We start from the raw sequence: 15,952 nt of genomic DNA on the forward strand, positions 1-15,952 counted from the left end.
GATATTCATAAGAGAAATTGGTCTGAAGTTCTCTATCTTTGTTGGATCTTTCTGTGGTTTAGGTATCAGAGTAATAGTGGCTTCATAAAATGAGTTGGGTAGAGTACCTTCTACTTCTATTTTGTGAAATAGTTTGTGCAGAATTGGAATTAGATCTTCTTTGAAGGTCTGATAGAACTCTGCACTAAACCCATCTGGTCCTGGGCTTTTTTTGGTTGGGAGACTATTAATAACTGCTTCTATTTCTTTAGGTGATATGGGACTGTTTAGATGGTCAACTTGATCCTGATTCAACTTTGGTACCTGGTATCTGTCCAGAAATTTGTCCATTTCGTCCAGGTTTTCCAGTTTTGTTGAGTATAGCCTTTTGTAGAAGGATCTGATGGTGTTTTGGATTTCTTCAGGATCTGTTGTTATGTCTCCCTTTTCATTTCTGATTTTGTTAATTAGGATTTTGTCCCTGTGCCCTTTAGTGAGTCTAGCTAAGGGTTTATCTATCTTGTTGATTTTCTCAAAGAACCAACTCCTCGTTTGGTTAATTCTTTGAATAGTTCTTCTTGTTTCCACTTGGTTGATTTCACCCCTGAGTTTGATTATTTCCTGCCGTCTACTCCTCTTGGGTGAATTTGCTTCCTTTTTTTCTAGGGCTTTTAGATGTGTTGTCAAGCTGCTAGTATGTGCTGTCTCCCGTTTCTTCTTGGAGGCACTCAGAGCTATGAGTTTCCCTCTTAGAAATGCTTTCATTGTGTCCCATAGGTTTGGGTACGTTGTGGCTTCATTTTCATTAAACTCTAAAAAGTCTTTAATTTCTTTCTTTATTCCTTCCTTGACCAAGGTATCATTGAGAAGAGTGTTATTCAGTTTCCACGTGAATGTTGGCTTTCCATTATTTATGTTGTTATTGAAGATCAGTCTTAGGCCATGGTGGTCTGATAGGATACATGGGACAATTTCAATATTTTTGTATCTATTGAGGCCTGTTTTGTGACCAATTATATGGTCAATTTTGGAGAAGGTCCCGTGAGGTGCTGAGAAGAAGGTATATCCTTTTGTTTTAGGATAAAATGTTCTGTAGATATCTGTCAGGTCCATTTGTTTCATAACTTCTGTTAGTTTCACTGTGTCCCTGTTTAGTTTCTGTTTCCACGATCTGTCCTTTGAAGAAAGTGGTGTGTTGAAGTCTCCCACTATTATTGTGTGAGGTGCAATGTATGCTTTGAGCTTTACTAAAGTGTCTCTAATGAATGTGGCTGCCCTTGCATTTGGTGCGTAGATATTCAGAATTGAGAGTTCCTCTTGGAGGATTTTACCTTTGATGAGTATGAAGTGTCCCTCCTTGTCTTTTTTGATAACTTTGGGTTGGAAGTCGATTTTATCCGATATTAAAATGGCTACTCCAGCTTGTTTCTTCAGTCCATTTGCTTGGAAAATTGTTTTCCAGCCTTTCACTCTGAGGTAGTGTCTGTCTTTTTCCCTGAGATGGGTTTCCTGTAAGCAGCAGAATGTTGGGTCCTGTTTGTGTAGCCAGTATGTTAGTCTATGTCTTTTTATTGGGGAATTGAGTCCATTGATATTAAGAGATATTAAGGAAAAGTAATTGTTGCTCCCTTTTATTTTTGTTGTTAGAGTTGGCATTCTGTTCTTGTGGCTGTCTTCTTTTTGGTTTGTTGAATGATTACTTTCTTGGTTGTTCTAGGGCGTGATTTCCGTCCTTGTATTGCTTCTTTTCTGTTATTATCCTTTGAAGGGCTGGATTCGTGGAAAGATATTGTGTGAACTTGGTTTTGTCGTGGAATACTTTGGTTTCTCCATCTATGGTAATTGAGAGTTTGGCCGGGTATAGTAGCCTGGGCTGGCATTTGTGTTCTCTTAGTGTCTGTATAACATCTGTCCAGGCTCTTCTGGCTTTCATAGTCTCTGGTGAAAAGTCTGGTGTAATTCTGATAGGCCTTCCTTTATATGTTACTTGACCTTTCTCCCTTACTGCTTTTAATATTCTATCTTTATTTAGTGCATTTGTTGTTCTGATTATTATGTGTCGGGAGGAATTTCTTTTCTGGTCCAGTCTATTTGGAGTTCTGTATGCTTCTTGTATGATCATGGGCATCTCTTTTTTTATGTTTGGGAAGTTTTCTTCTATTATTTTGTTGAAGATATTAGCTGGCCCTTTAAGTTGAAAATCTTCATTCTCATCAATTCCTATTATCCGTAGGTTTGGTCTTCTCATTGTGTCCTGGATTACCTGGATGTTTTGAGTTAGGATCCTTTTGCATTTTGTATTTTCTTTGACTGTTGTGTCGATGTTCTCTATGGAATCTTCTGCACCTGAGATTCTCTCTTCCATTTCTTGTATTCTGTTGCTGATGCTCGCATCTATGGTTCCAGATCTCTTTCCTAGGGTTTCTATCTCCAGCGTTGCCTCGCTTTGGGTTTTCTTTATTGTGTCTACTTCCCCTTTTAGTTCTAGTATGGTTTTGTTCATTTCCATCACCTGTTTGGCTGTGTTTTCCTGCTTTTCTTTAAGAGCCTGTAACTCTTTAGCAGTGCTCTCCTGTAATTCTTTAAGTGACTTATGAAAGTCCTTCTTGATGTCCTCTATCATCATCATGAGAAATGTTTTTAAATCTGGGTCTAGATTTTCGGTTGTGTTGGGGTGCCCAGGACTAGGTGGGGTGGGAGTGCTGCGTTCTGATGATGGTGAGTGGTCTTGATTTCTGTTAGTAGGATTCTTACGTTTGCCTTTCGCCATCTGGTAATCTCTGAAGCTAGCTGTTTTAGTTGTCACTGTTAAGAGCTTGTTCTTCAGGTGACTCTGTTAGCCTCTATGAGCAGACCTGGAGGGTAGCACTCTCCTTAGTTTCAGTGGGCAGAGTATTCTCTGCAGGCAAGCTCTCTTCTTGCAGGGCAGGTACCCAGATATCTGGTGTTCGAACCAGACTCCTGGCAGAAGTTGTGTTCCACTCACTAGAGGTCTTAGGATCACGTGTGGAATCCTGTGTGGGCCCTTGCGGGTGTCAGGCGACTCAGCTGGCAAGGTAGCCGGGGCTCGAGTGGAGTGGAAGGGGTTTGTGCCCCAGATCAAGCCCGGGTAGCCTGCTTCCCTATGTATCGCAGTCTCAAGTTCCACGCGATTGGATTGGGGTAGGCGCTGTGTTCCACTCACCAGAGGTCTTAGGGTCCCGTGGGGAGTCCCGTGTGGGCCCTTGCGGGTGTTGGGCAAGACTCTGCTGTCAAGGTAGCCCGGGGCTCGAGTCTCGAGTCGAGCGGAAGGGACTTGTGCCCCAGATCAGGCCCGGGTAGCCTGCTTCCCTATGTACCGCAGTCTTGAGTTCCGCGCGATTGGATTGGGGCAGGCACTGTGATCCACTCACCAGAGGTCTTAGGGTCCCGTGGGGAGTCCCGTGTGGACCCTTGCGGGTGTTGGGCAAGACTCTGCTGGCAAGGTAGCCCGGGGCTCGAGTCTCGAGTCGAGCGGAAGGGACTTGTGCCCCAGATCAGGCCCGGGTAGCCTGCTTCCCTATGTACCGCAGTCTCAAGTTCCGCGCGATTGGATTGGGGCAGGCACTGTGGTCCACTCACCAGAGGTCTTAGGGTCCCGTGGGGAGTCCCGTGTGGGCCCTTGCGGGTGTTGGGCAAGACTCTGCTGGCAAGGTAGCCCGGGCCTCGAGTCTCGATCGAGCGGAAGGTCCATGTAGCTTTTTAAGCATCCTTAATTCTATATTTTTACCCTAAGTACCATGGCTGCTTTGCTACTTTCCCCTCTGCTCCCTCTGTCTATCTACATCTTGCCCCTACTATTATCCTTCCTACTAATAACATATTGTGTTTTCCATATACTCCCTTAAAATATGGCTCATTCCTACCTGTTATACCTTTGGGGTTTCTCTGGATTCTATAGCTATCCTAAATTAAACAAAACAAACAAAAAGCACCAAACATAGGCCTCTTTATAGCAATATCCATCTATAAGTTTTTTTTCCTCTTAATTAATTTATTAATTCATTTTACATCCTGACTGCAGTCACCCCTCCTTTCATTCCATCCCCTTCCTCTCTGAGAGGGTGGATGCTTTATCCCCCTCTTGGGTATCCCCCACACTAGAACATTAAGTCTCTTCAGGGTTAGGGACATCCTCTCCTACTGAGGCCAGACAAAGGAGCCCAGTTGGGGAACTGATTCCACAGACAGGCAACAGCTTTAGGGATAGCCCCTGTGGCTCTAATTGTTGGGGAGCAACATGGAGACTGAGCTAGACATCTGCTGGGTATCTCAGTCCAGCTCATGTATGTTCTTTGGTTGGTATCTCAGTCTCTCAGAGCTCCCAAGGGTCCAGGATGTTTAACGCTATTGATCTTCATGTGGAGTTCTTATCCCCTTGTATCCCTCAACCCTTTTCCCAACACTTCCATAATAGTACCCAATCTCCAACCAATGTTTGACTTTATGTCTCTGCCTCTGTTTCAGTCAGGTGCTGGGTGGAACCTCTCAGAGGCTAATTATGCTACTCTCTTGTCTGCAGGGATTGGTGCTTGCCCAAGGGATGGGTCTCAAGTGGTACCAGGTATTATTTGGCTATTCTCACAGTCTCTGATCCACCTTTGTCCCTGAAATTTTTTGTACACCAAAAAGAACATGCATGGTATATACTCATATATGAGACATATAATATAGGACACCAATACCACACTCTAAAGATCCATAGACGATAAATAAGAAGAGAGGCCGAAGTGAGGATATTTGAATCTTGTTTAGAAGGCAGAAAAAAAATAGTCATAGGAGGTAGATGGAGAGAGGGAACTGGGTAGGAGTGGGAATGTGGATAAATGGGTGGGGGTCAAGATCAGGTGTGGGGAGAGATAAAAGAGAAGGCTAGAGAGCCAGGAGAATGAATGCAAGTGTGAAAGTGACAAGAGTCGGGGGGGAGTGCACATATCAAGTACATGCCAGAGAGCTGGCATGGGAAGGTTCCCAGAAACCAATGACTGTGATCTTAGCTGTGTGGATAAGGAACTTGAAGTGGTCACCTCTTGTAACCATGAAGCAACCCCTCAATGGAGGGATAAGATCACCAACTCATCCAAAAGCCTTTCCATGTCTAATTTCTAATGTCATTGTTTATTTCCTCAGATGAAGTGATGAGATGAGAGTTGTAACCAAGCTGTGCGATTACATAGCTTGTGCTAAGCTTAGAGCATTTTCTTCTTTGCTCAAATGATCTATAGGGCTAAGCCTAAAAGTTCTAGCCTCTATACAATCTTTTGGCCCCTTTTCATTCTCAGGCCATTTTTGTCTTCACTTGTGTCAAGATTGCTTTTTCTGTAACATGTCTCTGGAAAACTGTCCTGTTAAAAATACCATACACACATCACATACCACACCACACCACACCACACCACACCACACCACACCACACCACACCACACCACACCACACCACACCACACCACACCATGTTTTTCTCTCTCGCTGCTCTTAAGTACCCTGGATTCCTCTTCTCTTCTCACATCATTGGGCATATCTTACCTCTGACTCAGTCAAATCTTTCTCTGATTCATCATTTTTTTTAATCCTTCAATTATTATAACTTTCTTTCTTTCTTTTTTATTTTTTATTAGATATTTTCTTTAGTTATATTTCAATGTTATCCCCTTTCCTGGTTTCCCTTGTGAAAACTCCCTATTCCCTACCCCCCCCCACCTGCTCACCAAACCACCCACTCCCACTTCCTGGCCCTGGCATTCCCCTACACTAGGGCATATATCACTTTCAAACATGGTACTTCCTTCTACAGAGTAAACTTACCTTTATTGTTAGGGATTAAAGGCATTCCGGCTAGATTATATCTTTGGGTGTGATCCCTTGTCAGAACAGCCATGTTGCTAGGTTAAAATTACTTTAAAATAAACAAGGAAACATTGTATGTAGGTACCATATTTTTATAATGCATTCACCAGTTTATAGGAAATTACTACAGCTTTCACAGTTCAAAATTTAAGGATTAGGAGTTGATACAGAGACCTACAATTTGTCAAAATACAGAAAAGAAGTCGCTGTGGAATGTTCACACATAAATGTAGCATCCATATCATATCTACTAATCCCAAGACTCAAAGAACATAGTGAGAGAGAGGACAAATGACTGTAAGAATCAGAGGGAGAGAGAAACTGCTGTGAAATGATGTCTGTTAGGCATTGAAGACCATTGGCCTTATGAATTCACAACACCCATTTCTCCCTCCCTATGCAAGATTCATTACAACAACATTCAAACTAGTCTGGTTGTGTGATTCATGACGTTCCACCCTTAGCTATGTTATTCTATCAGTTGATGACTGATAAGTGAAGAACAGGGTTTTTGTTTTAGTATTGTTACCTCTTATATTTATATGTGTTTCAATTGATAACCCTGTATGAACATGGGCAACGTTAATTGGTCTAAGTGGGTTACAAAAAAATAAAAAAAGTATTTGAAGTTGGGAGGAGTTGTAAGGAGTAGGAGAGTTAAGAAACAATATGATATAATTTGATATATTTTTGTATGTGTAAAATTGAACCAAGTACACTAATAATTCATCTTACTTTATTATCATAGTCTACTTTTCTTGTGAGTATCAGAAGTAATGGGTTTATTCTAAGCACAATTTATTTATTTATTTATTTATTTATTTATTTATTTATTTATTTATTTTAATTAGATATTTTCTCTCTTTACATTTCAAATGTTATCCCCTTTCCTAGTATCCTTTCCGAAAATTCCCTATCGCTTCTACCCTCTCCCTGCTCCCCAACCTATCCACTCCTGCTTCCTGGCCCTGGCATTTTCCTACACTGGGGCATAGAACCTTCATAAGACTGAGGGCCTCTCCTCCCATTGATAGCTGACTAGGCCATTCTCTGCTACACATGCAGCTAGAGGAATAAGTCCCACCATGTGTTTTCTTTGATTGGTGATTTAGTTCCAGGGAGCTCTGGGGTATTGGTTAGTTCATAATGTTGGTCCTCCTATAGGGCTGCAAATCCTTTCTGAGCCTTGGGTACTTTCTCTAGCTCCTGCATTGGGGACACTGTGCTCTGTCCAATGGATGACTGTGAGCATCCACTTCTGTACTTGCCAGGCACGGGGCGAAGCCTCTCAGAAGACAGCTATATCAGGATCCTGTCAGCAAAATCTTGTCGGCATCTGCAATAATGTCTGGGTTTGATGGATGTTTATGGGATGGATCGCCAAGTGTGGCAGTCTCTGGAACATCGTTCCTTTAGTTTCTGCTCCAAACCTTGTCTCTCTAACTCCTTCCATGGGTATTTTCTTCCCCCATCTAAGAGGGACCAAAGTATACACACTTTGGTCTTCTTTCTTGAGTTTCGTGTGTTTTGCAAATTGTATATTGGGTATTCTGAGTTTTTGGGCTAATAGCCAACTATCAGTGAGTGCATATTATGTGTGTTCTTTTGTAACTGGGTTACTTCACTCAGGACGATATTCTCCAGAGTCATCCATTTGCCTATGAATTTCATAAATTCATTGTTTTAATACCTTCATAGTACTCCATTGTGTAAATATACCATATTTTCTGTATTCATTCCTCTGTTGAGAGACATCTAGGTTCTTTCCAACTTCTGGCTATTATAAATAATGCTGCTATGAACATAGTGGAGCATTTGTCCTTATTACAAGTTGAAGCATCTTCTGGGTATATGCCCAGGAGTAGTATTGCTAGACCTTCTGATAGTACTATGTCCAATTTTCTTAAGAACCACCAAACTGATGTCCAGAGTGGTTGTACGAGCTTGCAATCCCACTAGCAATGGAAAAGTGTTCCCCTTTCTACACATTCTTTCCAGCATCTGCTGTCACTTGAGTTTTTAATCTTAGCCATTCTGAGGTGGAATCTCGGGGTTGTTTTAAATTGCATTTCCCTGATGATTAAGGATGTTGAACATTTTTTAGGTGCTTCTTAACCATTCAGTATTCCTCAGTTGAGAATTATTTATTTAGTTCTGTACCCCATTTTTAATAAAGTTATTTGGTTTTCTGGAGTCAAACTTCTTGAGTACATTACATATATTGGATATTAATCCCCTATCAGATTTAGGATTGGTAAAGATCTTTTCCTAATTTGTTGGTTGTCTTTTTGTCTTATTGGCAGTGTCATTTGCCTTACAGAAGCTTTGCAATTTCATGCAATCCCATTTGTTGATTCTTGATCTTACAGCACAAGCCATTGTTGCTCTGTTCAGGACTTTTTCCCCTGTGCCCATATATTCGAGTCTCTTCACCACTTTCTTCTCTATAAGTTTCAGTGTTTCTAGTTCTATGTGGAGTTCCTTGATCCATGTAGACTTGAGCTTTGTAAAAGGAGATAAGAATGGATCAATTCTCATTCTTCTACATGCTAGCTGCCAGTTGAGCCAACACCATTGGCTGAAAATGGTGTCCTTTTTTCACTGGATGGTTTTAGCTATTTTGTCAAAATCAAGTGACCATAGAAGTATGGGTTAATTTCTGGGTCTTCAATTCTATTACATTGATTTATCTGTCTGTCACTGCACTTGTACCGTGCAGTTTTTATCACAATTGCTCTGTAGTGCAGCTTGAGGTCAGGCATGGTGATTCCACCAGAGGTTCTTTTATTGTTGAGAATAGTTTTGCTATCCTAGGTTTTTTTTTTTTTTTTTGTTATTCCAGATGAATTTGCAAATTGCCCTTTATAACTCAGTGAAGAACTGAGTTGGAATTTTGATGGGGATTGCATTGAATCAGTAAATTGCTTTCGGCAAGATGGCCATTTTGACTATATTAATCATGCCAATCCATGACCATGGGTGATCTAAGCCCAATTTTATTTCAACTGCTTGCTTCGCTCCAAAGATGTCAGTCCTTTGCAGATGATACTTCTTTTTTTAAAACATCCTGACCACAGATTTTCCTTCCCTTTCTTCTCCCCATCCCCTCCTCCCCTCTTTTCCTACCTCCTCCTACCTTCTACTCCTCTGTTTTTCTTCACAAAAGGGCCAGCTTTGATGGATATCAAGTAGCCATGCCATATTAAGTTGTAGTATGATTAGGTACTTTTTCTTCAATTAATGGTAGACAAGGTGACCCAGTAGGTCCCAAAAGCAGGCAACAGAGTCAGAGATAGTTCTTGAGCCCACTTATAGGAATCCCACAAGAAGACCAAGCAAAACAACTATAACATATTTACTAAGCGGGTCCTAGGACAGGCCCCCCAGGTTGGCCATTAAGTCTCTGTGAGCCCCTTTGGGCCCAGGTTAGTTGATTCTGTGGTTTTTCTTGTAGTGTCTTTGACCTCTCTGGCTCCTGCAAACCTTCCTCTCCCTCTTCTGTGGGTTTCCCCAAGCTCTGCGTAATGATTGGCTGTGGGTCTCTGAATCTGTTTCCATCAGTTGCTGTGTGAAAGTCTTTTTGATTACAACTGGGCTCCTCAACTGTCTATAAGTATAACAGAATACGATTAGGAATCATTTGTGGACGTTTTCCCCAATTCTTGTTTGTTTCTATTGTGGGTCCTGTGCTATCCAGATTATGATTTCTGGCCCCCAGGTTATAGTCTTAATTACAGCCCAAATGTTCCACACTAACACTGGCTGGCTCTGAAGGCCATTAAATATATTTTCTTTCTAACATTCTTCCTAAAAACCTGAGAGGAACAGGTGCTTTAAAACTAACACCAATATTGAATTTACTAAAGATTTCTCTTTTTATTTTAGATGATAATTTTAAAGTATGAAAGAAATAAGCTTAACTGGAATAGGATATACCAATTGTTTTTTAATGAAAAATAATCCTTAGTGAAAGGGTTTTGTATTGATGCTGGTAGTTATAATGGCAATACCATATAGGAATTGGGGTATTTACACATTCCTTCTGTCAAAATATTGTCATCTGTATAAGTTATAGTCCACCATAAATAAAACTGTTGAATGGTACTGTTCCAGTGGACAAAAACATCGTTTTAAGTCTTATTTTTGTTGTTGGAAATAATAAGAGCTCAGGTGAGGTTAATAAACATTTTCTCTTTTTTTGTATAATGTGTGGAAAAATGGATAATTATTCATCAAACACCATGTGAATGTTATACCATTTGTTTCACAAACATTGCTGAACTATATTTTATGCAAATAATTACAGAAAATAAAACTTCGTAATAAAACTTAACTTCCCATCACTAGAGTAGAGCTCTGTCACAGCAAGAATAATATAACATTGAGAAACAAAAGGTCCACAGTTAATTAATTATATGAAACTGAAAATGAATGGAATAGAGTAGTGCATAAATAGAAATGACATTTAACATGAGTTAAATAGTATGATTAGCTTATAAAACCCTTAAGTTCCACCCCAATATCACTCTTTCTATTTCAATACAAAGCCTAGAGAGTGACATGTCTCTTGCAAATTCATCCTGATATGGAAAGTGGGTAAGAAAATAATGGGTCCCTTTTTGATGGTTTTATTATATATCTATCTTTTATTTTGAGATGGCATTATAGTGGCATCCTTTAACTTTTCTTCTTCATTCCTGAAATCTCTCTCTTTGCTCTCTTTCAAATTCATGTCCTTTTTCCTCATTAACCATTGTTATCTGTTGTTATATGCTTGCATGTATAAACTAATACATTCTTAGCTATAATCTTCTCAGTCTGTATAATGTTCCTTAACGTGTGTTTTTAGGGCTGACCATTTGCTAATTTGTAGCCAACTGGTGTGGTCTTGCCTAGAGAAAACTATTTCTCTCACTCTCAGCATTTCTTAGTTGTCTCTAATTCTTTTGTCTGGTTGAAGACTTGTGAGTTTTTCCACCTTTACTTTGTCATGTTTGTGTAGACCTCACCCAGTTCGTGTTTAGCCAGTCACATCGATGAGACTGTATTGGTGTACATTCTGACATTCCTAGGAGACACAGTCACAAAGAAAACTCCTTGATCCTTAGTTTGGGAAGTCTTTTGTAGATGATGCCAACAATGAGATCTTAATCCACAGAGTTAAAATGGATCATCTAAACAGTACATCAACATATCATTCAGTAAGACCTTACTTTATTTTATTTTAATTAATCATTTTATTCATTTAAATTTCAAATGATATCTCCCTTCACAGATACCCCTCTACAGCCCCTTATCCCATACCCCTCTGTGAGGGTGCTCCTCCACCATCTATTTACCCACTGCTGCCTCACAACCTTATGCTACAGTTTCAATCCTCCACAGGACCAAGGGTCTCCCCTTCTATTGATGTCAGGTAATGCAATCCTCTGCTACACAGGTATCTGGAGCCATGAATTCCTCCATGTATACTCTTTGGTTGGTGGTTTAGTCTATGGGAGCTCTGAGTGATCTGGTTAGGATGTTATTATTCTTCCTATGGGGTTGCAATCTCCTTCAACTACTTCAGTACCTTCCCCTAGCTCTTCCACTGGGGTCCCCAGGCTGTCTGATAGATAGCTGTATCTGCATCTGTATTGATCAGCGGGTGGTAGAACCTCTCAGGGAACAGCCACACCAAGATCATGTCAGTAAGTACTTCTTGCCATCAGCAACAATGTGTGTGCAAATGGGATAGATACCTAGGTGGGGTGGTTTCTGGATGGCTTTTCCTTCAGTCTGTTCCATGGTTTGCCCCTGTCTTTCCTTTGGACATGAACATTTCTAGGTTAAAAATTTTGAGATGGGTGGGCAGCCCCATCCCTCAACTGAGGGTCTTGCCTATCTGTTGGAGATGGTCTCTACAGGTTCTATCTCCCCTTTGTTGCATATTTTGGCCAAAGTCATCCCCATTGGATCCTGTGGGATTCTGACAGATGGGGAAGAATGTGAAAGAGTAGAACAAGAGGAACGTGTAATTGGGATATATGATATTAAAAACATTCTTTTTTGATAAAAGAAATACATAAATTTTAATGAAAAGCAGAGTTCCTTTGTTTTATGCGAGCATTCAAATTAAGGGCCATATGTTCTCAGGAAGCTCTTTTAGTGCTTCAGTAACATATCACAGAAAGATGAAAGAGAAAAGTGGGGAGAAGGAAGAGGACTGTAACATTTATTTCTATATTGTTATATTTGTATTCACTTTTTATACTATGTAGACCTATTAATAAACATATATTTAATTTACCAACATGTTATAAGTGTTAAATGTCTGTGTTCTGACATTTTATGACTTTTAAATACCTGTTTCTGTCTGCTTAATTGACATGGAATGCTATGAGAGTGAATACATTTTTACAATCTATGTTGCAGGTACAGATTTTAAGAAACTGAATAATGATAAATACTACTTAAGGATGTGATAATCTTGTACCAGAGAACAACAATTCTCTGTGGCTGAAGTAGAGGAAAAGGAAGAAACATGGAGAGGCTGTTGGTAACCCCAGCCCACAAGAATTGTATACTAGGATCTCTTACTGAACTTGCGTGTCTTGTGTCAACTTGACATGCAAAATAGAGGTATCTGAATTGAGGAAACAATGAGAAAATGTCTTCATAAGATCCAGATGTAACATCCACTGCTAGAAATGAGGCCTGCTGGTAAGTGTGTTTGATATACCCAGTTAAACTCCACTGAAGAACACTAATTTTTCCTTCAGGTGATTGTCAACTAGAGATAGCTCTTTGTTTAGCAATGGTATCTTGTGCCAACATGCCCCTCTCCGCATTGGGAACCCACTTGTTCTGAACCTGTGCAATTCAAGGAAGAAGTACAACATTTTTGGCCACCGAGACAAAGTATTATATGCTAACTGGTAAGCTGATTGTTCCTAAGTGTGGTAGGAGGAGAGTTATGCATATAGAGTTCCAGTACACTGACATACCAGAGCATAAATAATTCAAGCATAATTTTTTGTCTTGTAAATAACATTCTTCAAGGCTAGCTATGGATAAATGCTTCTGGGAAACAGAATTTGAGAACTGAAACTTAATTGTACCTTATGAGCAAAATAGAGACTAAATACTGAATAGTTACAATTATGTTAAAAGGAGGACAGGCCACAACAATAACTATTCTTTAAACAACTAGCTCCACATATTTTTCTGTGTAAGTACTTCCTTAGTTATAACTAAGTTATTCTATAATTTTTTAAAAAATGTTTCACCCAAGTTTGATATGGCTTCTCTTTCTTTGGTTTTCTAATTATTCACTTAAAACATAATTTAGACATCACACTTAGAGGAGAAAGTCCATTGACATGTAAAACTAAGTTGTTGTGTTTGAGGAATCTGTATTTCCTTAGATAATACTGTTTTCTCTGTTATGTTCTCTAATGTAGGTAACTTGGGCTGCATAGAAAAATCTCGGTACAAGAAAATTTCCCTAAGTGAGGGAAAAGTGGAATCTCACTTAGCTCTGTGTTCAACATACTGTTTTAGCAGGGGTAAAATAGGTACTTAATAAAACCATGAGTATTACAAAAAGTGATCTAGATAAAAGGGATTTTCATAATTAGTTATTGAAGGGGACTTCCATAGTCTCTTGTGGCCCTGGGCTAGTGGTCCTAGGGTCTATAAAGTAAAAGTGGGATGAGAAAGCCATAGGAAGGAAACCATTAAGAAGCATAGCTCCTTGGCTTCTGCCTTAGCTTCTGACTCCAGAATTGTGCCCTAATTGAGTTTCTCTACTGACTTCCTGACAAATAGCAAGGATGAAGTATAAAATTAACAAATCATTTTTTCTAAGTTGCATTTTGATTGTAGTTTTTGTTACAGCAATAGTTACCCTAACTAAGACAAATATTTTTTTCTTAAAGAAAACTCTTGCATAGACATGTTAAGACTATTTCCTTAATTATGAACTCTATGACATAGCCATACATTTATGTCTAAGAAGATGAAACTCAAAATAAAATCAATGAAATGAAAAATAGTCCATCTCTCTTTTACTCACTCTCTCTCTCTCTGTTTCTCTCTCACAATATGGGATCCAATTAAGCCTAAACACAAAGTTCATAGAACCAATTATTATTCCACAGGTATATAAACATAGCCCTTGAATTATCGACCTGTTTTGTGAAGAAATTTAGAGTATACACATATAAGAAAATATAATAAATCATAGATCATAGTATGTTTAAAACTGAAAAGCACAATATAAATACTTTAAAGTTGAATTGGTAATAAAAGCTTCTTAACATGAAAATTAAATATTAGCAAAATAAACTAATACAGTAGGATATATTTAGAATCAGAAGCAATTATTTTATTATTAGGGCATACAACATAAATTCTGATTATTGTACAAACTGATGATATTGACTCATGGGAATGCTGGAATACAAAATAGCTATTGCAAATGCATTTCTGTACATATAAGATGCTCTTAAAACCACCATTTACTTCTGAGCCTGACCAATGCTTCTTTTACATCTTTATTGCGTAGACTATAAATCAGAGGGTTTATCATAGGGATAACAAGGAGGTAAAATATGGATGTCATTTTATCTTGATCTAGAGAGTAGGCAGAGCTTGGTCTGAAATACATGAAGAGCATAGTCCCCTGGAAAATTCCAACTGCAGTCAGATGAGAGGCACAGGTGGAGAAAGCTTTGAACCACCCACCAGTAGAACTAATCTTTAAGACAGATGAGATGATGTAACAGTAGGATACAAGAACTCCTGAGATGGTGCTTAGTTCAATGAAACCAAAAAGCATAAATAATACCAGTTCATTGATATGTGTATCAGAACATGAAAGAAGCAAGACTGGAGGTAAATCACAAAATAAATGATTGATCTGAGTAGAGTGGCAGAAACATAAGCTGAATGCCAATGAGGTATGTATGAAACCATCTATAGTTCCAAACACATAGATTGCAGTTAAAAACTGGTAACAAACTCTACTAGACATGTCCACAGCATACATAAGGGGGTTGCTGATGGCCTTGTATCTATCAAAGGCCATCACCGCCAGCAGCATGCATTCAACATCTATAAAAATTGAGACAATCAGGAGTTGGAGAAAACAGCCAACAAAAGAAATTGGATTATTATCTTCAAGGAGGTCTAAGAGCATCTTGGGTCCAACTGCAGTGGAGTAGCAGAGATCAGAGAATGAGAGGTGGCTGAGGAAGAAATACATTGGTATGTGAAGCTGGGGATCCATTCTGATCAATGTGATCATTCCTACGTTTGTCAGAAGAATAGTGGGGTAAACAATGAGAAACACTATGAACAAAGCAACTTTCATTTCAGGCTTATTGGTAATTCCCAACAGAAGAAACTCAGGCACAGATGAGCAGTTTCTCTTGTCCATTCTTCTCTGTTCATGATCTAAACAGTAAAAAAAAAAAATAGTAAGACAAAGGTCTCTTAGGGTTTGATATACTTCTCAATATATAATAAAGAAATTAATTGTATTTTAGGAATCTACTAAGTACACAGGCAAATGAAGAAAATGAGTAACATAAATTATAGTTGTAATGTGGTATGATCATGGAAAAGTAATAATAGAGAATGATTAAATTGAATTGTATGTGACTTTGTCTACATGTTTCTGTCATCTACCTGTGTATATTTGTAATTCATGATTCATCTGACTTTTCTTTATCTCCAACACTCATTATTCAGTAACACATTTATATAAACAATGATGATGTATAATGACACATAATATAAAGTAATTAAAAAATTACAGATGAATCTTAATATAAGCTTTATCATATGTATTCTTATTATAGTCATTATCATTATCACTGCATTTGTTAGGTCACTCACTACAAGGTATATATGAATCCAATAATATCATCAGACAATAAATTGTGATAGTTATGGTAATATTTCAAATTTTAAAGTGTTTACATAAAAAACCACAATTTATTAATGTATTTATCATTCTTTATTATCTTTCTAAACTGTTTTATTACGTATTTGTATTCATATGACAAAAATCTTCAAAAACTAAGCTAGAATTTTTAAGAAATGGTAATAACAGATTACATCAA

At 38.7% G+C, this 15,952-nt stretch overlaps 1 protein-coding gene across 1 annotated transcript; it reads right to left on the bottom strand.

The window, feature by feature from the left end:
* Window positions 1-14,264: 14,264 nt before the first annotated feature.
* On the bottom strand, window positions 14,265-15,331 carry Olfr1136 (olfactory receptor 1136). Its single transcript, NM_146659.3, has one exon. It carries the CDS (start codon window positions 15,262-15,264, stop codon window positions 14,332-14,334), a length of 933 nt encoding a protein of 310 aa, NP_666870.2. The 5' UTR covers window positions 15,265-15,331; the 3' UTR covers window positions 14,265-14,331.
* Window positions 15,332-15,952: the final 621 nt, after the last annotated feature.

This window comes from Mus musculus, chromosome 2 (assembly GCF_000001635.26).
Source record: "Mus musculus strain C57BL/6J chromosome 2, GRCm38.p6 C57BL/6J".
Lineage (NCBI taxonomy): Eukaryota > Metazoa > Chordata > Mammalia > Rodentia > Muridae > Mus > Mus musculus.

What these genes read in the sequence shown, in the direction of transcription:
- Olfr1136 (NM_146659.3), bottom strand. Translation starts at nt 15,264, where the DNA reads ATGGACAAGAGAAACTGCTCATCTGTGCCTGAGTTTCTTCTGTTGGGA.